This window comes from Capsicum annuum, chromosome 7 (genome assembly GCF_002878395.1).
Source record: "Capsicum annuum cultivar UCD-10X-F1 chromosome 7, UCD10Xv1.1, whole genome shotgun sequence".
NCBI lineage: Eukaryota > Viridiplantae > Streptophyta > Magnoliopsida > Solanales > Solanaceae > Capsicum > Capsicum annuum.
This window is the reverse complement of record NC_061117.1, coordinates 134,079,220-134,105,540: the sequence shown is the minus strand read 5'-3', so window position 1 is coordinate 134,105,540 and position 26,321 is coordinate 134,079,220. Positions and strand designations below refer to the sequence as shown.

At 37.7% G+C, this 26,321-nt stretch overlaps 1 protein-coding gene across 4 annotated transcripts; it reads right to left on the bottom strand.

Annotated features, from left to right (window-relative positions):
* Window positions 1-1,907: 1,907 nt before the first annotated feature.
* On the bottom strand, window positions 1,908-26,039 carry LOC107877825 (general transcription factor IIF subunit 2). 4 transcript variants are annotated; one of them, XM_016724580.2, is made up of 7 exons: window positions 25,626-26,039; window positions 24,874-24,982; window positions 12,542-12,672; window positions 12,387-12,461; window positions 4,530-4,679; window positions 4,090-4,198; window positions 1,908-2,332 (listed from the first exon to the last, which is right to left on the bottom strand). In XM_016724580.2, exons 1-7 carry the CDS (start codon window positions 25,848-25,850, stop codon window positions 2,262-2,264), a joined length of 870 nt encoding a protein of 289 aa, XP_016580066.1. In that variant the 5' UTR covers window positions 25,851-26,039; the 3' UTR covers window positions 1,908-2,261. The 4 variants fall into 4 exon arrangements, with proteins under 4 accessions (XP_016580066.1, XP_016580067.1, XP_016580065.1 ...); XM_016724581.2 differs by having other exon boundaries at window positions 1,908-2,329; XM_016724579.2 differs by lacking the exon at window positions 1,908-2,332 and adding an exon at window positions 2,797-3,050.
* Window positions 26,040-26,321: the final 282 nt, after the last annotated feature.

The window sequence follows — 26,321 nt, the reverse complement described above, 5'->3', positions numbered from 1 at the left end:
CTTCAATCTGATTCTTCATACTAGATACACTTTGATGTTCAGTCAGAACTCTCTCAAATATGAACTACCTCAATTTGACTATGTTCTTCCCTTTTCTTAGTGTAGGTGCATAAATCGCGTTTTGGAAGACCTAAGTATTTATAACTCTGATTGATTTCACAACCATATAGACTTCTAATTCCACAAGGATTGTCATGCTTCTTGGACTCTCTTCTTGAGTGTTATAGTCAAACATTGACTTCTCAATTTTCAGCACATGGTGATCTTCTTGTGTTTATTTGAAATAACACTTTCAGTTCCCTGATTTTAGTCCTATTGCATGTTGAACTATCTTGAAACCTGCTATGTTTACTTGTTCCATGAACTTTCACTTATTAAAACTTCACAAGTCCCAACACCTATCCTTCCCCCGGAGAACTAATACTGATTATCCTCCATCGTTGAATGTTCCTCAAATGTCAATATACCGAATTCGAGGTGCAGGTGAAGTGATGCCCAAAAGTTGATAATGTAACCACAATGGTACTTCATTTTCTTTTTAACTTCCATTACACCAATTAAATTTCATGTAACGTGTGATCAATAATCTTGAACAAACGAGTCATCTTTGAAAATTTTCCTTATATGTATTTTTACCAGGTATATTGTTGTATGCATCTTTCATTTCTATTCCGCCTTACCGTTTCATTTCAATACCAACTAATCTGTTGTAAAACAAATTAGACACTTTAAAAATCTCACACACATCCTCATACACACACCTAATTACAAAATTAAAATGTCACCTACAACAGGTTACTATTTGTCTGTATATATGAATCTTTTATTTTCAATGTGTTATGTTACCTTGGTAGTTACGTAGGAACAATTTAGACCTGCAACCAATATGAACAAGATTACCATGTTTATCAACACCCTCGGGTATATTTTATATACTCCAAAGCGTGTCTTTAAAGAGCACTATAATTTGTGAATCCAATTATTGATCAAATTGGAGTATGTATGGAATTGGTAACTCCAAGCAAAAGGTGCACATTAAAGCGTAAACAGGCAAGGCCAAAAATCAATAAGTGCTACAACATAATCAGTCGGAAAAATAGAAAGGACCCAAAACCAACTTCTTTTTGAAAGAGGACATGAAAGTAAAACAGATTCCATTCATTTTAATAGGACCATCTCTATCTTCATTGAAACTACCTTCCCTCTAGTGGTTAGCCACTTTTGGAATACACATTCTATAGCAAAAAGGCACTTGTAGTCACCCTAGGTTACCACTACTCAGCAAGTCTAATAAAGTTTGTCTCTAGCCAATTGCGAAAAATGAGAAGCTGGAATAACTAAAATCCTAACGGTGAAAGAAGATCCCTCGTAGGTCATTTTGATGATTCCTGATCTGACAAGTTAAGTCTGTGGGGATATTGGTTTGCTACTCGTTCTCAACAAGAGCCCACACCAGGCAACTTGCCACTTCCACCATTCTTTTAGGCATCTCAATGACCGTGGATACTAACATTATTGCTAGAGCAAAATCCATGTAAATAACCTAAGCACACTTGTAATTATGGTAACAATACTAGTATATTTTGTATTATGTAACTCTATCTACCAAGATTTGGGCAGATGAAATAATCGCTAACTCTATCGACCAAGATTTGGGTTGATGAAAATAAATCACTTAATATATGCTGAAAACTGAACCCCCGTCTCCATAGGTTATCCCACTTTATTAACCACTAAATTACACCCGTGGGTGCGACTTCATTCTTACACCAAAGACAAAGAATCTCCCAATATTCCGAAAAGGTCAATTCAAGCTCCATGAAATTTTCTGCTTGCTACTCTACCGAAGACCAAGGGCAGAGCTAGAAGATGAAGTCGAAGTATGAGTTCGGCCAAACCCAATTTTTTAAGTTCAAACACTGTTTTTGCATTAAGAAATAATTCAAAACTCAATTACTAACATCTGATGTTGCAATCTTACAATTTAAAGCACATGAAGTTCAAATTTTGGCTCTGCCTTTGCAAAAGACTAACTTCTATACCCTTTTGAATTGCATATTTCAAGTTGTACACAGCAATGGCCTCTGGATCTTACAAAGCTATCAGAATATCCCTTGCATACACTGTCGATAAATTTCCCCGTGATAATACTGAATATGGCCTATAAATTCCTCGAGAGTCAAATCATTAACAAAGAGGAATGATTTTCTTTAAAACCAAGATCTATAGGCTAGAGGAAATAGAGGAATTCTTCAACTTATTTATTTTCTTGTTCTTAGGCAAAGAAGATCCTTCATCGTGGCATGAATGCTTGCACCAACATCCAGAACTGCTGAAGGGAAAAAGGATTCATTTGTTGAGACCGCAACATAACACATACAATGTTCATTTCACATTGTATAAACAAATAAGTACCTTTTTATAACTAGAAGGACTAGAACTATGTAATCCTTCATAACCAGGATAAGATCACAAATATCTAATCCATGATAACGAGGACCTTAATATGTTTAGATGATATATATCGGCCAGAATTCATTAGCGTGGTTTTCTTTCCAAATTTACTGCTGGCGAATTTATGAATAGGGCAGAACACAGGTGTAAGAGACTACTGAACTAAAGATGCAATTACCAGAAAAAGAAATCCAGTACCAGAAGACAATTCTTGTTTAGCAAATTGTTAATCCAATTGACATATTGAAAGACTGCATGTATTGTATTTAAAGTCCAAATTCAAGTTTCAAAGCTAATCTTTTCTGTCATTACTAATGAACTAACAAAAGATGAACAACATGAAAGAACGTTTTGACCATGGAAATTTTATATTGGCGGGAGAATATGGAAGGCAATTCATTATTCTTCAAGGAAACCAACACAATGCTTTAAGCTACAGGTTGCATGGTCCCTACAGTAAACTACAAGATAGATGCATCAATCAAGACACAGGATACAACAAGACAGATACTACCCAAACATTATTTCAAGTTCTCTACTCTCTTTAAATGTATGTCTGTATGCAGCAATCACCATAGAGACAACACTGAGCGAGCCTGAAACATTGAGATACTGGATAATATCAGCAAGGTCATACAAATTCAAAAGTGAGTTCAATTTGTATGCATATTCCTATTTATTTCAACAAGGAGATGAAAAGGCATCTAGATTCTAGAATAACGCACAGACTGGGTATAAGTGTCCACTTGTAATTGGCATCCAAGTAAAAAAGCAGCCTAGGCAAAATATACAGACCCCTTTCAAGAACTTCTGAAGATTCAACTCGATTGACACTATTGAAGCTATAAAGAATCTTCAGTCTACAAGGAGCACCTGTGTGCATATGTGCTGCATATGTTTAATCGTTTAATGTATGACTAACCATTTTGTCTGTAAGGTATGGCAGCATGAAAATCACAGAAAGCTAATCTTTATTAATAATTTGATCCTTGAGGCAGTTGCCACAAAATGACAATGTTAATAAATATAAAAAAAAATGAAGAACGTTTGTTATGGAGGCAATTTTAAATTTATCCACTACTTCACCAAAACATAAGAGAAGTCTATTCATCACACAACAAAACAGAAATAAATTCCCATAAGGACAAAAACAAATACACTGATAGCCGAACAAGATTGTAGACGGTAGATAGTGCAATGTCACCATTTCCCTTTGACATGAAGTGCAGACATGAAACACAGAGACAGCATTTCAGTTTTACAATTCCATAAATGCTGGGGAGGAAAGGGGAAAAGGGAGAAAGGAGAAGAAATTCAACAGAAAAAGGGATGGATAACTTTCAAAGCATTGATGCATAACTTAAAACAGAGGGAATCAATTAGAAATAGAACTAGAAATCAGACAAATAACTGAGAACGTGCAAGTGGGTTACATATATATTGCAAACACGCAACTCTACATCATTCATGATTTACAATAACACAACACAGCACCTAGCAACTGGTAAAAGATAGAGGTATAATTTTTTTTGAAAGTAGATAAAGGTATGTTCACGACACAAATTCTATTAAAACTCTTAGTCTAGGTTCCCCGACCTAATATATTTTGAAACAGCAGGACAATTCATTCAGCACCTGTATCCTCGACTGATTTCTTATACTCTGGCTTCAATTCATATGTTCCTTGGTTTGTTCCTCTTTTATTGTACACGCAAAGCTCATTCAGTATCTCTTTCAAAAATTGCTGCAAAACAAGTAAAACAATTAGATACAAAATTGAGTGCAAGGAGAAATGCCAACAATAACACCAGAAGGAAATACGTAATCATTTTTTCCTCGCTCTTCATCATCCCTGATTGGGAGAGCAAAATGTACATATCCGAAGAAACATGAAAACAAAATTATGTGATGCGACTCCGATGCTACAAGCTATTTCCGTGAATCTCACAGTTCCCTCAATCCAAAATAATGAATATTAACCAAAATAAAAACAGTATAATAGGTGTCTGACCACAAAAGAAAAAAATAACCTAGGAACTTGATAATGGAATAGACATCCTAATCGGACAACATACCGCAGGTTGATCTGTCTCTTGCACTAACTGCTTCAAAGTCCAATTAGGTTGTCTTTCAAAAAGCTTAAACATGATATCCTCCAGTTCGCCACGGTCCCTTCTAGTTCTTTTGACTTCCGGTCCCTTGACAGGGGCTGCTTTCTTCTTATCCTGCATAAGAACAATGGATTCAAAAAGGCTAAAGATTGTTTCATTTAGTTTCTGGCAGAGATTAGAAAATACCATGAAAAGCATTTCCATTGTTCCATGACATAACTGAATAATGTGAGCCAAGATAGTAAAGTACTCTGACAGAATCATATATAATGAGACTTCAAGGAAGTCAAAAGAGTAATAATAAGTGTATGTATCCCAATTGTATGCTCTATCATACTTTCCAGATGGCCATGAAAAGCAATGCTATCGCATGAAGGCATTTATTTAAGTTACAACTAAGAAAATTGCAGTATGTCAAATCATATTACATTGTATGACGAGAACTCTGAAAAGACACAATTCCAAATGAATCTGTAATTAGCTTCAAGTCTAAAGACAATATATGCCTTCCTTGAACGCAAAGTCTAAAGCAACCTAAACCATAACAATATATGTCGTATAGTCCCACAAATGGGGTCTGCGGAGGGTGGGTTGTATGCAGATCTTACCCATATCTATGTGGGGTAGAGGTTGTTTTCGAGAAAGACTGTCAGATAGTTTTTCAGATATAATTTGAAAGAAATGCAAGATTATAAAGCTATGATGAAAATATTAAAGAACAAAAAGTACAGAAAACTACAAATATTAAAAAATGACCAAAATTAAAAAAACAAAGCAGTCAAAGAATAAGATTAGACTAAGTGTTAGGAATCCTAAAATCTCCTTATATGAAATCTGTACACTAAACAATGTAAAAGTAGAAACAACACTTCAACTATTATTAATTGTCACCAACAAGTAGAACGAGTTTTACAAACGGCAAATAAAGAATATTTCAACCACCAAGGTATTTCGAGGAACCTTAACCTCCTAATCTGCCAGAAGAATCCTACAAAATGATCTGATTCCTTTTTTACTTTTCTTCCTGCTACAATATATCACAAAACACTGCCTAAAATACTAGGTAACTGCTAGAAACTACTAGAAATACATACACAGAATAATTAATAAATAAAATAGATACATTTAAGCTTTATTTTCACCCTTTTTCCTGCGCTTATTGACCCTTGTAACAACAAGTCTAACAGCTAGCATAATAGTATTAATACTGGTAGAGGGACATATATATGCTCCAGACTAGAACCCTACTCTCTACTACCTACTAACCATCTACCCTAACCATTGACCTCCATGCTCTCTTATCCAGGGTCATTGTCCTCGACAAGCGGATGTGTTGTGTCATGTCCTGTCTAATCACCTCTTCTCAATTCTTCCTCAGTCTACCGCTACCTCTCCGCAAACCCATCACCGCCTATCTCTCATACTTCCTCACAAACGGGTCGTTTGGTAGAGTGTATAAGAATAATGCAAAATATGGTGTATTAGTAATGCTTGTATTAGCAATGCTTGTGTTAGCTATGCCTGCATTAGTTATGCTTGTATTTTTCTTATGCAGTGTTTGATTGGATATATTAAAACTAACATGAATTATGAATGTGTGGAAGCAATACTATGAGAGATAAGATCATGAATGAAGCTATTCGTGACAAGGTGGGAGTAACCTCTGTGGTGGACAAGATAGGTAAGGTGAGGTTGAGATGATTTGGGCATGTAAAGGAAAGTGCATAGATGCCCCAGTGAGAAGGTGCAAGAGGTTGGCTACGTATAATAGAAGTAGAGGTAGGCCGAAGACGTCTTGGGGAAAGGTGATAGCATCCATGATGGCATACCTCCATTAAAGGTTGATGCGCTTCAATGGAATCATGGGGGAAGTATCCAAGAATTATAGCAAGGAGTGGGCTAAGCGCTACACGTATTTCATGTTCCAAGTTCAAGTCCAAGAGGAAGATTGGGACCACACATAGCACAAGAGGAGGGCCCACATGGAGCCTAAGAAAGGAGCCAAAAATTCCCAAGAAAAGAGCTGAAATTTCTGCCCAACTTGGGCTGAAAATCAAGCCCAAAAGGGGCTGTTTAGTGGCTGAAGATTCTGCCCAAAATATGAGCTCAATCCTCACCCAACATGGGTGGAAAGTCATGCCCAATTCACGGGGAAAAAGTGTGTATTTTTGGTTAGAAATTAGTCACTTTTCCTTATTTTGTTGAGGAAGAATTTTTGGAAGAGAACATATCTCACTTGGGTTAGGCTTGTACTAATCAACAACAGTGTCCCTACCACCTACGTGGTGTCTTTGTTTCCTTTGCCAACTACAATAGCAAAGAGAATGGATATAAAAAGAAGAATTTTTTGTGTCAACAGAATAGAGAGAAAAAAATATCAATCTGGTAAAGTGCGCAACAGTCACTACCCAATATGAAGACAGGGAACACGGCATCAAGGATTTGAGGGCTCAATGTATCAGTTTGCAACCCAAATCGCTTTGAAGATTTCACAAGGAGGAGGGGGCTTTACGTAAGAATGTAATAATAACTATTTTTAGTGTTTGGAATGTAATAGTAACTAATTATGGACTCTCAGTCCTTGGATCATGAGACACACACATTTCTTTTGAGAAAAAGGCAACTGTATATTCACAAAATTTCACCATTCAAAGAATGATGAAAATGAGCACTTACATCCCATAGGACAAAAACCAGAAAGCCACAGGAACTAATCTATGGAGTTATACAATTTCCCTATAGAATCAAAAAAAAAGTTATATATCCCCCACCATATCCTGCTTACACCAAAAATACAGAAGATTAAGGCAGTTCATTCGGATCTTTTGAATATTGTTTCTTTAATCTTCAAAGCATCTTGCATTTCTCTCCTAAAGTGCTTGGACTCTTTGAAAATGACATCGGGTATGTGTTGCATTCTTCAGAAGTAATATATTTTCGGAGGATCCGATGCGGGTGCGGCAACATATTTGGAGAGCGCGAGCAACTTAGTTTCTCTCCTTCCACAGTGTCCACCAGATGCTTGCAAGAATCAATTCCCACCAGCCCTCTTCTAATTCTTTTCTTCCAATCGTATTCCAGCAGTCCATCATACTTATAGTAGTTTGGGGAACCACCCAACTCACTCCAAGTATACACAAGAACATGTTCCACAGATTTGCAGTTGTTTTATGGTGCAAAAACCAATGACTATTTATTTCAGTATCCCGGTCACACATAAAACATCTTGAGCAAATATGTCTACCTCTTCTCTGTAGTACTTCATGAGTCAAACAAGCTTTCCTACAAACTAACCACAACTTTCAGGGAAATTTGGCGTTCTAGATCAGTTTCCACACTGGTCTGTTGGTGTATTGGCAATTCCATGGAAATCATTTACCACCATAAGCAAATTTGACTCTTTGAACCTCCCAATCATTTAGGGCCCTTCTAAAGTTGAATTTCCAATCTTGTGAGCTCCACATCAGAGCTATAGTGGCGCTAGCATGTTGACTAAGAAGGAATAGATCAGGGAAGAGAGATTTCAAGCTCCTTTCACCTATTCAATATTCATTACAGAACTCAATTTTCAGGCTATTACCACCCACAACTAATCTGTCAATAGTGTTAAATCTCCTGTGAGCAGTTGTCATTCTTTGGAAGGACATTGCGTTGTTGTCGCACTGCTTCAACCACAACACTCTGGAATTCTGTCTCCATTTTTCCTCCTCATTTTTAGCCATATCTTCCAATTCAACTACAATGGTAGCCCTTACCATCACTTCTTCCTCAAATAGGTTTCTACTTTCCATTGTCAGATCAATTTTTGCCAGATCCTCTAGTGAAGTGTTCTTTTTGTTGGTCATTTCCCCAAAGGTGGTTTTGCTCCAATCTTTCGGCTTTTTTTTTTTTTGAGAATTCTGAGTTTTAACATTTACTAGAGAATTCTGAGTGCCTTTCTACTTCATCAGAGGTAGAGGTATGGACTGCGTACATCTTACCCCCCCAGACCCCACCAGGTGGGAATACACTGGGTTTGTTGTTGTTGTTGTTGTTGTTGAGTTTTAACATTTAGCTTGTAGGCTGGACAACCTTCTACAGAGAACTCATTCCACCATGACTGGACCTATTCTTTGAACCCCTCCACTTTTAACCACCACTTTTCAAACTTAAAGTTTGATCTTTTCTGTTCCCAATCTCCACATTCTAAAGTGATAGGCATTAGCTTTTGTCTAATGTTCTTAAAACTTTCCTCTCACTCCATAGAGAACAAGAATCTGTCGAGTCTGGCTGCACTAGGATGATTGACTCCCCTGAACCATGTGAATTTCCCTCGACTCATGTAAGGATCATGCAGTTCCATGTCTTCAGTCCACCTTGTAAAATCAGTCATTACATTAGTGATTCTATTGCATTCTCTTCTTTCCCATACTTCTGATTGTGATTCATCATGCCACCCAAAGCCCCCTACATACTTCATTAATTGCAGATATCTCTTCCCAGCAAACTAATTCTCTTCTCTAGTATGTGGAGCTTACACTCCCGTTAAGTACCAGGTGAAAGAGTTTAGAATTGAGACAAATTCACAAGTTACGAAATTCTCGCCCACCTCGACCTAAGTCCCCTTCCAGTTCCTACTATCCCACATGATCAAGATTCCCCTTTTGCTACCTTCTGCCTCCATATAAACACATTTCATCCATCTGCATGACCAAAGCTCTTTGGCTGTCTTTTACTCTCGTATGTACTTTTGTTTCTTACAAGCAATAGATGTCAGCCTTCCACTTCTAAACAAACTTTTGATCATTACTTTGTTGCTCCGTCTATTGAGCCCCCTCACATTCCAAGTGATTAATTTGACTTTCATTTATAAGTCAAAGATAAATTCTTCCCCTTGTTCCTGACCCCTTCTACCTCTTCATTCAGGCTCGATTTTGGATTTTTAACTCATTCTTCCCAATTCCTCGACTTTTTGGGGTTGTAGTTGTCTTCTCTTGATCCTTTTTATCTAAAGCAACTTTTCTTTCATCAATTCTTATAAGAAGAGCTAGTGTTTCTTTCTCAAAAGCTACCCCATAGGTGTTGCTCAACTCTAAGATGTGAGAATTTACCCAATTTGAAGCTTCTATTTCCGCTACTTCTTGGATGTTGGGTGACTGAATATTCACAGGCTCTGCGTTGATTATCGGTTGAATTTGCAGATCCCTTTCTACTTCTTGTGAATCACGAACCCCTATATCATCAGCTCTCTCTTTTGTGGATAATTTATTTTCGACCTCTGGAGATAGGTCAGTTACTGCCTCCGTTTGCATGTTTGAATCTCCCCTTTGATCCTTCTCCGACGTGTTAAGGGCGTCAAGTTGTTGTACTCTGTTTTCCCAATTAGAAGCTTTCGGGTTTAGATAACTTAAGTCTTTAAAAGACTCGCATACTCCTCACATATCCACTTCTCCATTTCACTAGTATTTCCTTTAAATGAAATTGGGCTTCTATTTTCATAAGAGATTGGGCCAGTTTCATTTTCTGACAGAACCCAGCCCAACTGTGTCTTTGAGAAATTTTGAAATCCACTTGTACTGGCAAAATCAGAGGCACGTGTCTTCAGTTTGTCAAATGCAGGTTTCCCCTTGTTGTCCTTAGGGTAAAGAACCGATGTCGACTGGACCAAAGGATTGGGTCCTTTGTCTTCTTCGATGTGAAGCGTTGATGGCGTTTCAGTGCACAACTGAAGACAAAAGTCATTCCGGCACTTTTGATGGACACCTCCTTGGGGATTTTCGAACCATCTCCTTGCGCATGAATTCTTGTCCATTTAAGATGGTTTTGCAGCTTTGTCTCCTCTATTTCAATCCATCCTCAACAAAGGTTGGTCGTAAAATAGTATCCGACCAAAGGTGTAGAGGAAGACCCACAATCCGAGTGCAGGTTGTGGTGGCCCTATCTCCCTTTCCCACAGTGCCTTATGTCGGACTCCACCATTCTAGCCGGATAAAAGTCTCGTTTCGAATCCAATCTCCAGCTATCACACTTCTGTGGTATTCCTGCTCACAGCTTCAAAGAGGAATCTTTCTTCCCCATTTCATAAATGTTAAATCCATGATTAATTTTCCAGACCCTACTTCTCTCACTTCAAAGAAAGCCACCAAACTCCTTTCAATACCTCACTTATTCCGCTAGTGTTGGCATCAATATGAATGGGACCCTCCACCATCAATATTGATCTACATTAACTTTGCTATCACTCCTATTTATCCATTTGCTACTTCTAAGGGCTTCTGTAAGGAATATTGTCGTCTATTAGTCTCTGTTTAAACCTGTTCTCCTCCACCTCCTGGGTATATATAAATCTACCCATCTTCTCTGCTATGAACTACCAACCAGAGTTAAAAGTCAATTATGGGATGATTATGACTGACCTCCTTCTTCCCCTCATATTTATCAAGTTAATATATCTCCCAAACTTGTTAAGCTTTCTAGCACAAAAGATCTCAGAAAGCTTCTCTGTTTTCTTCCACATTTTGATCACATTCCCTTTCGTCTTAGATGCCTCCCTTAGTACTTGGATAATCGTTCTAGTGATAGCATTTCTGCTCTTTTTTGTCCATTCATACCACTCCCCTGCTGTCCCCGTGATTCGGTTGATATCAAAAGACTTAAAGCCAACTGCAAAATAAATACAATCTTCCATTTCTAGAAGAAGGTTTGAGAAAGAAATAAAACAGTGATGATTTCCGATGAGCGTAAGGATCACCGGAGGGAAAAGGTGGTTCAAAAAGTGGTTTATGACATATCTCGATATTCGCACCACAAAGTGGAATGCAGCATAAATTGAACCTATTCAACTGAAATATGAAACAGACCCATTTCCCCAGATATCTGGAGATACAAGAGTGCTAATTGAGACTCTTTTCAATCCAAGACCTCATAAGTAACGGAGATGGCAGAGAAAGTGAGGTTTTGGCTTGATATCTGGTCTGACCAGTCATGTCTGAAAGAGCAATACCTAAATGTATTCACTCTCGCACAAAATTCTGAAGCATCAATTTAGGATTATCAGAATGATCAAGGGGAACGTAATATCCAGGCACAATATAAACGACTGAGAAATGGACAGCCTACAGCCTATGCTCATTACTTTCAGTCTGCACAGGACCCCTCCCCTTCTGCCCAGGAATGACTCTAGAAGGTGGAAACAGGATTTTAAGGCATGTTTTTTGTTAAATCATGCTACCAACAATAGAAGACCCATTTCAGAGGAAGTGGCCTTGGTAATGTATCTGGAGGACTAGGGCACACTGAAAGTTAAATGTTTTACCTGGTTGGTGGCCAAAGCAGCGTTCCAAACAAATGAAAAACTACAAAAAAAAAAAAAAGGGGGAATAACTATATGCAGTAGATGCTTCCTGTATTTAAAGGATAATGAAGATGTCAATCACTTAATTCTCCACGGATCATTCACCTCATATATCTAGAGCTTTTTTCTTAACTGCAGAGGGATAACAAAGAAGCTTATATAGTTCTTGGATCTGCAAGGAATAGGAAAGACAAAGAGATGGCATTTCGTAAGAGATGGAACACCATCTAGTGATTTGTTGGATCATCTAGAGGGAGAGAAAGGCGATAATATTTTGATGCAACATGGATGTTGCTAATGATATAGATGCCATGGTTGACTTTGTAAGTGCTTTAACAATCAGAAATGGTCCCCTTGTAAATACTTTACAGCACCTACTTGGTGCTAATTATGAATGAATTACATTACCAATCAACAGAAAAAAGCTGTGTATAAAAGAAAAGGCAAGATTTCTACATGTTTAGAGGAATAGATGATGGTTTGTATACCTTAGAACTGGATGCAATCATACCGATCATCCCAGGCATGGGCCTCATATTGACTCCACGATCATTATCAATGACCTGATTTTGCAGAAGATTTAATCAAAGCACTGAAAGACAGCAGATTTATCAGAACAGCAATCAAATGATAGGAAATTTGCCTGGATTTGTCTGTTCTTGATCATTGACTTATTTGTCCTTTCACGACACATTTTCCTGTACTCCTCCATGTTACGAGTGTGAGGTGTCATATCAAACTTATGCTCTACCTTTCCTTCCATGGTAACTCTTCCTTCAGAATAAACAACAATTCCGAGAGGAGAGGGTGAGACAATGAATTAAGGAAAGACAAATACAATGAATTAGGTATTTTTACGTTTTTAACAAAAAAACAATGAACTAGGTAAAGCAAACAGAAACATGAGTTTACTGGTACGCTTTTCCAGTTGGAAAAGCTTAAAACAAAAACCAGCCAATTCCTCAATACTACACTACTGATAATGTAAGGAAAGAAAAAATGTAAACCGTCACCAAGCAAATAAAGTATATTGTGCAAAATACGATTGGACATAGAATTTCATTATCTATTCAAATATAATGAAGGAGAAGTGAATAAGGAGGCGAAGGAAAGAGAAAAGAACTAGAAAACAGAGCCAATGATCCAAGCATGGTTAGCGTGGGCATATTAGGATTGGCTTCCATATATGGATACCAGCATGAAGAAACAAATACACAAGGTCATGGGAAATCAAGATGCCATTTGTGCAATCAAGAAGGTCCCTTGTGGGTTATTTATAAAATAATCACTTTTGGGCTATTTTTATAATAGGCTATTTTTGTCAAGGCAATGACTATAAATAGTTGTCTTAGCCATTTCCATTTCTTAGACTCTGATGAATTGAAAATTGAACTCCTTGAGTGTGTAGGGTGGAATTCCTATAGTGTAGTCATAGTGTTAGTGAGATTAGTGATGGGTTTATCCCATTGTTGATCTAAAACTTCTTAACCTTGATTTTCACAAGAGTTATTCATTTGTGGATTCAAATCGGGTTTCTCTATTCTAATTGAAATCAAGTTTTCTTCTTCCTTGATTAATTAATTCAATTAGACCTTCTTTCTTCTATTCTCATCTCAATTTCTTTTAATTCTCACATCTTATTTCTCCACTATCTTTATTTTGTGTTGTTGATTTTTCGTGTTTTCGAAATCGATTTTAGTCACTCGATTGAGATCGGTACCATTTTGGTATCAGAGCCTAGGTTTAAATTTGTTTCTACAATCTATCTTGGCATTTGTTACTTAAAAAGAAAAAAAAATTATTGTTTGATTTTATCAGTGTACTTCATTTCTATCCTTGCAAAAATCTGAAAAGTTCTAAATCGTTTCATTGGGTGTTTTAGTGGTACTCTTAAAATTGTTATTCCTTCATTTATGTGCTACTATGAATTATAATTGTTTGGATCTGGGTTCTATTCAAGAATACTACTCGATGGACAGCCATTAACTACCCTTTAAAGCTCGATCTGAATTTTTCCATTCTGGAATTAGGTGCATTCTTGAATCTGAAGCTGAGGGACTCATTGGTGAGCATAGACACATTAAAAAGGAATTAGAAAAGGCTGTCTTCCGTTGAAGCTCCATTTCAAATCTCACAGAACCTGGATCTAGGTTTAAAAAGCTGGAAATAACTATTATTTGAAGCTAAAATTAGTGAATATTCCTCTATTTGCCGCAACACGAAGAAACACAGATATGAAAATCATCACTAAATCTGGGCGTTCCAACTTGCGATTATTGGATTCACAGTCTTGAAATTGTGGATGCTTCAGTTGAGTTCGAGTCTGGCAAACACTTCTTGAGCTTGTTGACTGAAACTGGTTCGAATTTGTTGACTGAAACGACATATCCGTTGAACTTGAGTTTCATAGCTGGGGTTCGGAGTTGCGGATCACACCATTTGTAGTGATTTTGTTGAATGCAATCTGTAGGAGATTATTGTCTGAGCTGGAAAACTTGTATCTTCAAATTAAAGAACTGAACAATGCAAAGAATTAGCAGAAAAACCATGGGCATTCATCGAGGAGCTCTTGAAGCTACGATCTCTAATTTCGTATTCCCCAAATGAGCTTTGTTTCGAGGGAGTGTTATTTCTAAAGATCGGGAATGTTGCAAGGAGGTTATATCTCAAATTTGAAGGTTTTTGTGCAGATTTAGGTGTATTTTGGTGGATTTACAGCAACAACTGTACTTAGGACATGATGAAAAGCTGAACAATTTCCAGAATTCTTTTGTTTGGGAGAGCACAGCTGATTTTTTCTGTTGGGTATTGGTTGAGTAGCTTGGAAACATCTTGACAAAGTTAAATACAAATTGGAAATTTATATGTGATTTAGATATAATTTTGGCCAATTTTGAATCAATTTTGCAGCTCTATTTTGTGCAGAAAATTGATTATTTCAGATTTGAATTCTGGCTGTTTTGAGTTTGTTTGATCCAAATCCTGACTGGGAATTGTTCTAGTTGCTGGTTGGAAGCTTTGGTTTGCATTTCACACCATTTGGTGAAGGATTGAAGACTTCTGGATGAAAATCTAAGGAAAATTGAAAGAGGCTGCTCAAGGAAGATGCTGAAAATTCAGAATTTAGCATAAATAGCCACTGATTTGCATATTTTCTGGAAAATTTTGATCTCTTTACCTAGTTAAATCCAACCACAATGGCATTTGGATCATATTCTTTTCCAGATTACTGAAGCTGCGAACTGCTGCAATTGGATCCTACCAGTTCTTTAAAAAAAAAATCATCAAGTTTAGCATGTTGTTTGCTATTTCATTCAATTGAATTTTAATGCAATTGTTTGTTGTTTTTTGTCAACTTCTTTTTGATCTCTTTAGCTAGATTTTCACTGAGTAATTATTTCATACTTGTGTTGGTCTAGTTTTGTGTCCGTATTTGTTTCAGCCGAATTTTGTTTCGTGCTTTTCTCGTTTTTAACTTCAGAGTTAGTTTCTTGCCTCAACTCCGTTAGTTTAATTGAGTCGTTCATTCTTCTTTGAACAGAAATCCATTCTTCCACAAAGAATAAGTGACCTTGTGAATTGATTGGCCAAAGAAAGTTCTCTATCAACTTCCGGAAGACGCATTAGGTGAGTTGAGAGATTCCACATATGAAAGGTATGAGAAATTTTGCTACTAACTTGTTTGTTGAGTTTCACAGGTAGGATGGATAGATGAATAGTCCATGAGAGTAAAGCGAACTCAATGTTTCAAAATATGCAAGTTCCGAAAAGATGAGTTCTTGAAACAAAAATGATTATTTGTGGGAGAGCAAAGCTTGAAGTTGTGAGGGATGATTGTAGTGTCATCAACTCTATAACCCCCTTAATGGTTAGCATACTCGGGTTGCCTTTCTTTCCAAAACAAAATCCTTTTGTTACTCATATGGGATTTTTGGTTGATAGGAGAGTTAAGGTATCTATTTCACTTGGGAATTATCAAGAAGAGCTTTGGGGTGATGTAGTGCACTTGGATGCTTGTCAAATGTGTCTGGGGATTCTATGGTTCCAAAGTCATGGACTTTCATATGCGCAAGATTGGTACTATTATATCGTGGATCTCAAAGGGAAACTTCTCTTTTCTCCAACATGCCCTAATAAAGGCGATGCAAGTAATATTATTATCGAGTTGAGGAAGAATTGTACTTCATTAAGGGGACAGTTGGATGAAAATGTTGGAATCTGGAATGAAAAATTGGATGATTGCTCTCGACTACTTGAAAAAGTCAAGTCAATATTTCCAAAGCGGCAAATTATGCATCATGAAGTTGAATCTAAGGAGTTGCCTTTGGAGGCAAAGCAAGCTACTCCTTGTAAGGTTGGCACTAAGGAGTTGAACATGCAAGTCAACACATCTACTCCTTGCGCCCCAGAGTGGAAGCTAGAGTTGAAGGGACCTCCAAACCCTTCGCGCGGGATCCTTGGCACTTATCCGAACTCTAAGAAATTAAGACAAAAGAATTGACAGAAGGAGGGTGTGATATGTGACAATTTTAGAGTGGAAAAAGGAGAGGTTGTGTGGAGTTTGAGACGGTTGTCACAACCTTATACTAACTTTTTATAACCTCTCTTCCTTTTCTAGTTGTCTTGATTCTTGTGCAGGTATCCTTGGAAGCAAGCCTAGTGAGGCGCCTCAATCAACGAAGAATCATGAGGCACTAAAAGGCTTCCCAAAAGAACATTTATGCTCCAATGTTGAAAACGAAGGTGAAAATAATCATTCATGTGAGCTACGAGGTAACAAAGCCAAGTCTTACACTAAAAGATCATTTTGTGACTAGTAGCCAATTGAGTGTAAGTGATAGCTTGTTTTTATGTGAGCTTAATGATTCTTTTCCACATAGTGATAATGTATTTGTTGAGAGTATTCGTACACTAGTTGATCCTATTGATGACCAAATTGATTCTTCTTGTAAGATCGATTTGTTTCCACCTAGTGTTGACACTTGTGTCGTGAATAATAGTACATTGTCATGTGATTCTTTGCCATGTTCTGATAATGTGCACGTTGAGAATGTGGATACACTAGTTGATCCTATTGATGACTGAATTGATTCTTCTAATAAGATCAATTTGTGTCCACCTAGTGTTGATACATGATAGTTCATTATCAATTGATATTGGTGTTGATCAACTCGTGTGTAGTGATGACCCACTAAGTCAAGAGTTTTGTGATAAACTTAAGGAGCCTCAATTTAGTGTTGGCATTGATATAGTAGGTCATGTAGATGGTCATGTGAAGTCATTGCACCTAAATAAACAAATCCTTGAATTGTGATCCCATTCTATGAGGATTTTGAAGTGGACTGTGTTCAAGGAAAATCCCTTGTTTGAGGTTGACATGACTAATGAAGGTGAAATGCATAATGGTGTGTCCTGCCATAATAGTTGTGTACCTCCTCTAGAAGGATACAAAGTGATTAAGAATCCACTATGGTATGATGACACACTTTTCGATGACGGAACTCTCTTCTTGAACGATGATAGTACGTCTATTGGAGGGGTTAGTGGTCAAAAGAAAGAGGGTATATGTTCTCCAATAACCCCTTTATTCTTCTGTGACCCCATGCTTGATCAAGGCCTTAATGCTTGTGGGTCAAAGGGTTATTCTATATGTAGGCACACCTTGAATGAAGTTCATTTAAGTAACACCTTTCTAAACTATGTTATGGCCCCTAGTTCCGGATCGAGTCACTGGACAACTAACTTAGAAGTCAGACCTAACGTTATGGTCTAAGCCCTTGTTTTTGTTTCGTGACTTACCTATGATTTCTGAATTTTGCAGTTCATTCAGGAACTGCAGACCTGGGAACTTGTTTGAGGAAGTTTCGACTCTGATAAAATCCAACTTGTTTTATTAATAACGTCAACTCTCTTAAATAAAGGTTTACAATAGAAAAGAGTCCTAACAAGCTAGAAATAGAAAAAGTCCTATAAAACTGAATTACCAAGAGTTCTAATCCACTAAGTTCTATTCTACTAACAAAATAATTCAGAAAATAAACTCATTATCAGTCCTATTAATTCTAATTCTTGCGTCTGGAATATTATTTCCAGACAAAAGCATCAATAACATTATCCCTTTCCCCAAGTGGAGTCCTCAACAGATTGGCCACAACACTGCACCAGAATTTCCCAATTCTCACAATTCAAACAGGATCTAAGCACGGAGCAAGGGGTGGGAACAACACGTCCTTCTTCAACTTGGGTAAGGGTAGGTCGAGTTGTAGGTACCTCACCCTTGAATAGCTTAAGAAGTGACGCATGAAACACATCATGAAGTTTGCAACCTACAGGTAAACCAAGCCAAAAAACAACAGAACCAATGCGCTTCAAGACTGCAAAAGGACCATAATATTTTGGTGCAAGCTTATGATGGACGCGACTAGCCAAAGTTTTCTGGTGATATGGATGTAGACGTAACCTCCACATCACGATGTCCCTTATCATAAACTGTTTTCATCTTGTGTTACGCCTGTTGGAGCTTAGCTCGAAAATCCTGTAAGGCAACATCTCGATCAATTAATGCTCAGTCTACAACATCAACTCGAGATGAATCAGTCATGTAGGATTGCAACCGAGGAGGCTCACGACCATAAACAACTTGAAATGGGGATGCGTGAAGTGCTGAATGGTATGAAGTGTTGTAGCAAAATCCAGCCCAGGGAATCCACTCCATCCATTTTGTTGGACGATCACCTACCCAGCATCGCAAATACATCTCTATCGCGCGATTAACAACCTCAATTTGACCGTCCGATTGTGGATGATAAGCGGATGAAAATTTTAATTTAGTCCCACATAAACGAAATAATTCTTTCCAGAAGGTACTAGTGAAGGGGGCATCTCGATCACTGACAATTGATTCTGGTATCCATGAAAAACGAACAATATTCTCAAAGAAAATTCTTGCTATAAAAGATGCATTATATGGATGAGCAAGGGGGATAAAATATGCATATTTAGAGAATCTGTCCACAACAACCAATAACACTGTTTTACTACCTGATTTTGGCAGACCATCTATGAAATCCATTGAAATATCGGACCAAATTTGATTAAGCAGTTGTAAAGGTTGTAACAGTCCTTGTTACGCTGGCAAACTGAACCGGCAACAACATAATCCTTGATTGTTGTCTTCATAGCTGGCCAATAAAAATCCTTGCGGATACATAGCATGGTCTTTTGAACGCCTTCATGGGTGCTATCATGAATCCCAAACAAGACAGAATTTACCAATGGTGAGTTGGGCAAGAGATAGACCCTATCTTTGAAGAACAACAACCCATCTCGAAACACCCAATCGCTATTCATCTCTCCTTGTGCAATTTTAGCTCGAAGTTCCTGAAGAATTGGTGACTGCTTCACCTCTGCCCGGACTTCCTCGAATATCAGAACTTCTGGCTGAGAAATAGAAAATAACATATCTCCAACCTCTTCTGGCCGTGATAATGCATCTGCTGCAGTATTCAATCTCCCTGCCTTGTATTCCACTCAAAAATCGAACCCCATCAGCTTGCTAAGCCAACGTTGTTGAGAAGAAGTAGTAAGACGTTGATATAGCAAGTATTTAAGGCTGTAATGATCTATTCGAATTAGAAAGGCTCAACCCAAGAGATAAGGCCTCCAGTGTTGAACTGCCTTTGTCAAGCCTATCAATTCATGTTCATAAGCTGGAAGTTTCAAGTGTTGGTCAGCTAGCTTACGACTAAAAAAAAGCAATGAGGTGTCCTTGTTGTTGAAGAATTGCACCTATTCCAACACCCGACACATCACACTCAATAACAAATTCTTCTTTAAAGTTTGGTAACTGTAACACTGAGGCAGCCACTAATGCCTTTTTAAGTGTTTCGAAAGAAGCAAGTGCACCGTTATTCCACTTAAAAGCATGTCGCTTAAGCAAACTTGTTAAGGGGGCAGCAATCAAACCGTAATTCTTGATGAACTTACGATAATATCCTATCAAGCCTAAGAATCCCCGCAACGCCGTTGTTGATTGTGGTTGAGGCCAGTCAATTACGGCCTCAATTTTGCTAGCATCAACTGACACACCTATGTTGGAGACAGTGTGGCCCAAATAAGCTACTTGATATTCGCCAAAGGAACATTTGAATTTTTTTAAATAGAGGCGATGAGCTTGCAACAACTCAAAGACGAGTTGGATGTGTACCAGATGATCCTTCCAACTCTTGCTATACACAAGGATGTCATAAAAAAATACAAGTACAAATTGACGTAGGTACCTTCGGAATACCTCATTCATCAATGCTTGAAAGGTAGAAGGAGCATTAGTCAACCCGAATGGCATGACCAGGAACTCAAAATGACTGTTTCTCAACATCTACAGAATCCATGCGGACTTGATGATAACCCGAGCGAAGATCAAGCTTGGTGAAAAATTGTGTGCCATGCAATTCTTCAACTAATTCCTCCACAACTTGAATTGGGAATTTGTCCTTTACTATTTTGGCATTTAGCTCCATATAATCCACACAAAAGCGCCATGTTTCATCATGTATCCGGACCAGCAGTTCAGGTGATGAGAATGGGGAACGACTGGATCGAATAATGCCTTGCTAGAGCATTTCTGAAAATGAGGGTATCGATAAGGCCGAACTACCACTGGATCAGTTCCCGGTAGTAAACATATGCAATGATCACAAGAACGCATAAGAGGCAGACCTGCAGGTTCTTGGAACAGCTCATCAAATTCGGCTAATACTTTCTCGAGCTCGCCTTGCTTAGAATCCTGCAGAAGATGTAGGTGTGGTTGAAATAATTGTTGTTGTCCATGTAGAATGATCTGCTTCCCTTTTACTTGAAAGCTCATAGTTAATAACGCAAAATCGCACAAAATAGGGCAAAGTGTTTGCAACCACTTGATACCTAGGACAATGTCGAAAGCATCCAAAGGAATCACATATAAATCAACATTGAAGGAATGGTTAGCTATAGAAAATTGCACTGTCGTGCAAATGCCCAAACTAGAAATTTTCTCTCCATTTGCCACTGACACATAGAGACTTCTTCGATGTTGGATAGGCAATTCTAAACGTTGGGCAGCCATAGAACTAATAAATTATGTGTACTGCCTGAATCAACTAAGCTAAGCAACTTCTTATCAATTACAACCTGCAACTGCATAGTATCGGCATGTTGTTTGCCTGTGATAGCATAGAGTGAGATGGCAGGCTCTCCACTATTCGTTGGTACATCTTCAGATTCCAACTTCTTATCGATTGCAGTTTGCAACTGCATATTATCCGCAAGTTGTTTGTTTGTGAAGGCATGGAGTGAGATGGAAGGCTCTCCACTAACTGTTGATACATCTTCAAATTTTGCATCCTCTATTTTGAGCCAAAATAACTTTTTGCACTAATGGCCTTGAACATACGAATCATCATAGTTGTAGCACAACCCCTTTGCTCGTCGGGCAGCCATCTCGGCACGAGTCAACCTTTTCATGAAAGGATTAGTAGCAGTTACCTTAGCCCCCGGAGTTACTACTACAGCGGTAGTCCTTGAGGTTGAATTATAGCCCCTCTGTGTGCTAGAAGAATTTGTATCTTCTTCTCAAATGCTCTCGCCAAACTCATTGCTTGTACTAGGTTAGATGGGTTCTGTAATTCAACATCTAGACAAATCAAATCAACTAAACCTGCTGTAAACATATCTACTTGTTGATCTACATGTACAGATGATGCACGAGCCAACATCTTTTGGAAGTCCCTCTGATAATCTTCAACAGAACCAGTTTGTTTCAAGTTGATCAATTCCCCTAATAGATTGTTTTTCATTGGTGGGCCAAAGCAAAGAGTACAATATTCTTTAAAGACACCCCATGTTAAATTTGGTTCCTCCAGTTCTAGCTAATAAACCCACAATTGAGCCTCCCCTACCTTGTGAAAAGCAGCTATGCCTATCTTTTCTTGGTTGGCGGTATGCTGGTTCGCGAAAAATTTCTCACAACAATGAAGCCAAATAAAAGGATCTTCACGTCAATCATAAGTAGGAAAGTCTAATTTAGTGTATCTGGGAACTATACCTCTTCCTGCATTGTTGTCATCAGTCCCAAGGTTGTTGTTTCTTCCTCCTAGATGCACATCCAGTTGTTCACTTGTGTTACCGGTTCGTTGGACAGAAGCAGCACTATTGTCTCCAACTTCAACTACCTTTGCACGTGCCGTGGTGCGGATTAAGGTATCAATTTGTTGCGATAGTTGCTGGAATTTGGCATCCATTCTTACTTCCGAAAGCTGCTACTTTTGCTTCGGTCCGAGTTTGGGCTTCCAGTAACTGACTTTGCAGCCTTGCTTCTACAGTACTCTCGTCCATGGTGACAGGCTCTGATACCAAATTGTTATGGCCCCTAGTTCTGAATCGAGTCACTGGACAACTAACTTGGAAGTCATACCTAACGTTATGGTCTAAGCCCTTGTTTTTGTTTCGTGACTTACCTATGATTTCTGAATTTTGCAGTTCATTCAGGGAACTGCAGACCTGGGAACTTGTTTGAGGAAGTTCGACTCTCTAATAAAATTCAACTTTTTTTATTAACAATGCCAACTCTCTTAAATAGAGTTTTACAATAGCAAAGAGTCCTAACAAGCTAGAAATAGAAAAAGCCCTGTAAAACTGAATTACAAAGAGTTCTAATCCACTAAGGGAAGTTCTATTCTACTAACAAAATAATTCAGAAAATAAACTCATTATCAGTCCTATTAATTCTTGCGTCTGGAATATTGTTTCCCGACAAAAGCATCAATAACATACTATTTGTTTGCATATGATGATACTCTTGCCTTTGAGAGGAGTATGTTGTGTGAAAGTGTCAATGGGTCAAATAGGTATATGTTTGACCCATGTTTATGAATTGCCTTTTTCTTTTCATTTTACCCCGGTAATGATTTGAATAGTGGCATTTGTGATGAAATAATTGGTCCAAATGAGAAGCAAGTTGTAAGTGAGGTTGTTGGCTTGCATGGTGATACATATAGTAGTAGTAGTAACATTTCTTTTCTCTCATGTGATTATAGCTTGGTGTTATTACTTGATCTTATTGAATAAGATATGGTATTGTGTGGGGAATACTTTTGTATTTGACCCCAGTGATGAATTGGGAGTAATCCCATTCTTAAAGATAGCTAGTGCATTAGATTGAGTCTTAACTTGGGATGACCTTGTTTATGACATGACACTTAGCTATGTGGGCTATCATGTGTTACTTAACTTAGGGGGATTTGTGTTTTTCTAAATGTAGAACCATTGAGCACTTGCATATGTGGTTGCATAAATAGTATGGTTTTCTTGATTTACCCCTATGTCAATGTTTCCTATTTAGCCAATTATCTCTTGTTTTGTTGGGTTATAAACTATTTATGGCTCATTTTAATTCTTGGTTATATGTTAAATGTGTGCACTCTTTGTGCTAACCCTCGTGCCATGAGGATATGTTTGTTGTTTTTCCTTCTCATGTTTTTGCAAGGTTCGGATTTGAGCAAAAATCTTTTTGAAGAGGGGGTTGATACAAGCATGGTTAGAGTAGGGTATATTAGGATGGGCTTCCATATATGGATGATAGCTTGGATCCCGGAGGAAGGCATGAATAAGTAAATACACAAGGCCATGGGCAACCCAGATGCCATTTGGGCATAAGGAGGTCCCTTGTGGGTTATTTATAGAATAGATACTTTTGGGCTATTTTTGTAAAGGCAATGACTATAAAGAGTTGTGTTCACCATTTTCATTACTTAGACTTTGATGAATTGAAAATTGAACTCCTTGAGAGTGTAGGGTGGAATCCCTATAGTATAGACATAGTGTTAGCGAGATTAGTGATGGGTGGATTCCCATTGTTGATCAAAAACTTCTTAACCTTGATTTTCACAAGAGTTGCTCATTTGTGGATTCAATTCGGGTTTCTCTATTCTAATTGAAATCAAGTTCTCTTCTTCCTTGATTAATTAATTCAATTAGCGCTTCTTTCTTCTATTCTTATCTCAATTTCTTTTAGTTCTCATCTCTTACTTCTCCACTATCTTTATTTTGTGTTGTTGATTTTTCGCGTTTTCAATATCAATTTTAATCACTCGATTGAGATCGTTACCAGCCAATGGAAAGGAATCAGAAACAAACATGGAGGCTCCAGGGAGAAGTAGCCAACAGATTTTCAAAGAAACTAAGCCTCTCGTATCCAATTAAGGATACGCGATAATTCAAATAAACACTCATGAGGAGGAAAACAATCTAAGCATCCAACCCAAAACCTTAAGAGAAAGAGTAAGAGAGACCCCAAGACCTTTGTAAACAAACCCCTTTGGGTGCCCCTGCATATCTTTCGTGGGACTTTACGTAACTCAACGCCCTTCTCCACACTATTCAATTATTGGATTAGCATAGGAACTTCAATGTAGACCTACAAGTGTGAGAATTATTTAAAGGTTGATTCTGATGACAAAATTGAACCTAAGCATCCAACGTAAATAATCTTAAAGCAGCGGGTGGAGTAGCCCAATAATTGTACAGATCCCTCTAGATGACTTTTTATATATGTGGGTTTTTTGGATAACCCAAGTACCCAACAAACAATAGAATTCAGATATGAGTACCCAAACCAATTGCTAGCATATAGATAACAAAAATCTCCAAGAAAGTTCACAGAACAGATGGAGGACCCTAATTTAAGAACTTGTACTGGTCCTTCTATTCACTAGGCAAAACAGCAACAACAAAAACATACCCAGTGAACTCCCACAAATCCCACAAAGTGGGAGTTCACCAGGGGTACATAAACTTAATAACATTTGAAAAATAAAATGGGAACAATCAACCTGATTTAACTTGCTAAGAAAAAATACAAATGACCAGGCTAAGAACAACAAAAATCGTCATTAAACCTTCTCAAAACTTCGTAACAAGTAATAGACCCAAGATAATTACCTTGACCTGTCTCTGAGAGCACACACATTGGGACAAAGTCTTGGAACATATTCAAGGAGTAACTTTTCGGCATATGACCAGAGTCATTCCCACCCATCTCCATAGTGAACTGTATATCATAAAGATGTCAGAAGGGTACTTATGCATATAAGCAATGGCTGCACATGCACCCACTGTCTGGAACTCAGACTACGTACATGTAAAAGAGGTGAAGGTTTCACTGTCAGCCTCTATATATGTACACAGGAATTTTAACCAACTACAAGTAGCAATTTGTGTCTAAATTAAGAGTGCCAAGGACTGCCTCATAATAGGACTCTACATATGTATATAAAAACAATTTAAAGGGAATTAAAAAAAATGTTAATGTTTGTAGGGGAAGCCTACCTTCTCTGATCTATTTGACACGTGCAGTTATAAATACACACACACATCAATCCTGAATTTAAACCCTGAATTCACCTCTGAGATGCAGGATCATGTTCCACAAGAATTGGTACTAGAAGATACAAGCTTATTGCATAATGGTTAAACCTCCATAATGACAATGTATAAACAAACATAACTGAAAGCACAAATATGAATTTAGCTCCAACTATTTGCTCTTGATAGTTATAATAGACAAGAAAAAGAAGAGAAAACTCAATTCCACTATATAACCCTACTCTACAAAACAGGATCGATTATGGAAGCTTGAATTTGTTTTTTTTCTGTGGTTAGAAGATTGTAGAAGAGATAAAAGAGAGCTTTACTTGTAGAGCAGAAGAGTCATCGGAACGAAGAGGATCAACAGAGACGATAACTTTAGCGACTTGCGGGGAATCTGAGGAGGAAGATGAGGCTGCGGATTGAGACTGCCATGATTTGGAAACAACTAAAGGACACTTCATTAACCACACTGATCTGTCCCATTTTGTTGTATCCACTGTTATACTACCATTGCTGTTGCTGTTGCTGTTTCCATGATCTTCCTCCATGTTCGTCTTCCTCCGCTGTTTTCGATCGCTTTAGATTCTGCTCCTCCGGTTTCGACGGTGCTAATGTCTGAATTCGATAAAGATGAAGACTGAAGTGGACTCATCTTGGACTCAGGGCGGGGCGGATATACGTAGGGTTTGCAAATGTGCGCGTGGGGTAGAATTTGGGCGTGTGAAAATGGCTAAAACAACAAATAGTTGTGAGTGAATCTCAAAAATATAACCAAATTGGTTGTTTTCAAATATTAATCCTAAATAAAAAGAGTTTTTTTAAATAATTTTTATCTATTAATTAAATTTTTTAGGATGAATTTGTCATGATCAATGAAGTAAATTATATAAATATTCTCATAGTGAATAATAATTTCATATTTATATCTTTTAACTTTTTTTTTTTAATTTTATTTTGATTTTTATTTTTTCCTTTCTCTTTTTATTTTTAATTTTTCTCAATCATTAATTTCTTCTTTC

Excerpts from the sequence above, each read along its gene's own strand:
- LOC107877825 (XM_016724579.2), bottom strand. The coding sequence starts at position 25,850 with ATGGAGGAAGATCATGGAAACAGCAACAGCAACAGCAATGGTAGTATA. Across the intron at positions 24,983-25,625 it reads ATGACTCTTCTGCTCTACAA|TTCACTATGGAGATGGGTGG; the intron begins GTAAAGCTCTCT and ends TATGATATACAG. Across the intron at positions 4,680-12,386 it reads TGATTGCATCCAGTTCTAAG|GATAAGAAGAAAGCAGCCCC; the intron begins GTATACAAACCA and ends GTTCTTATGCAG.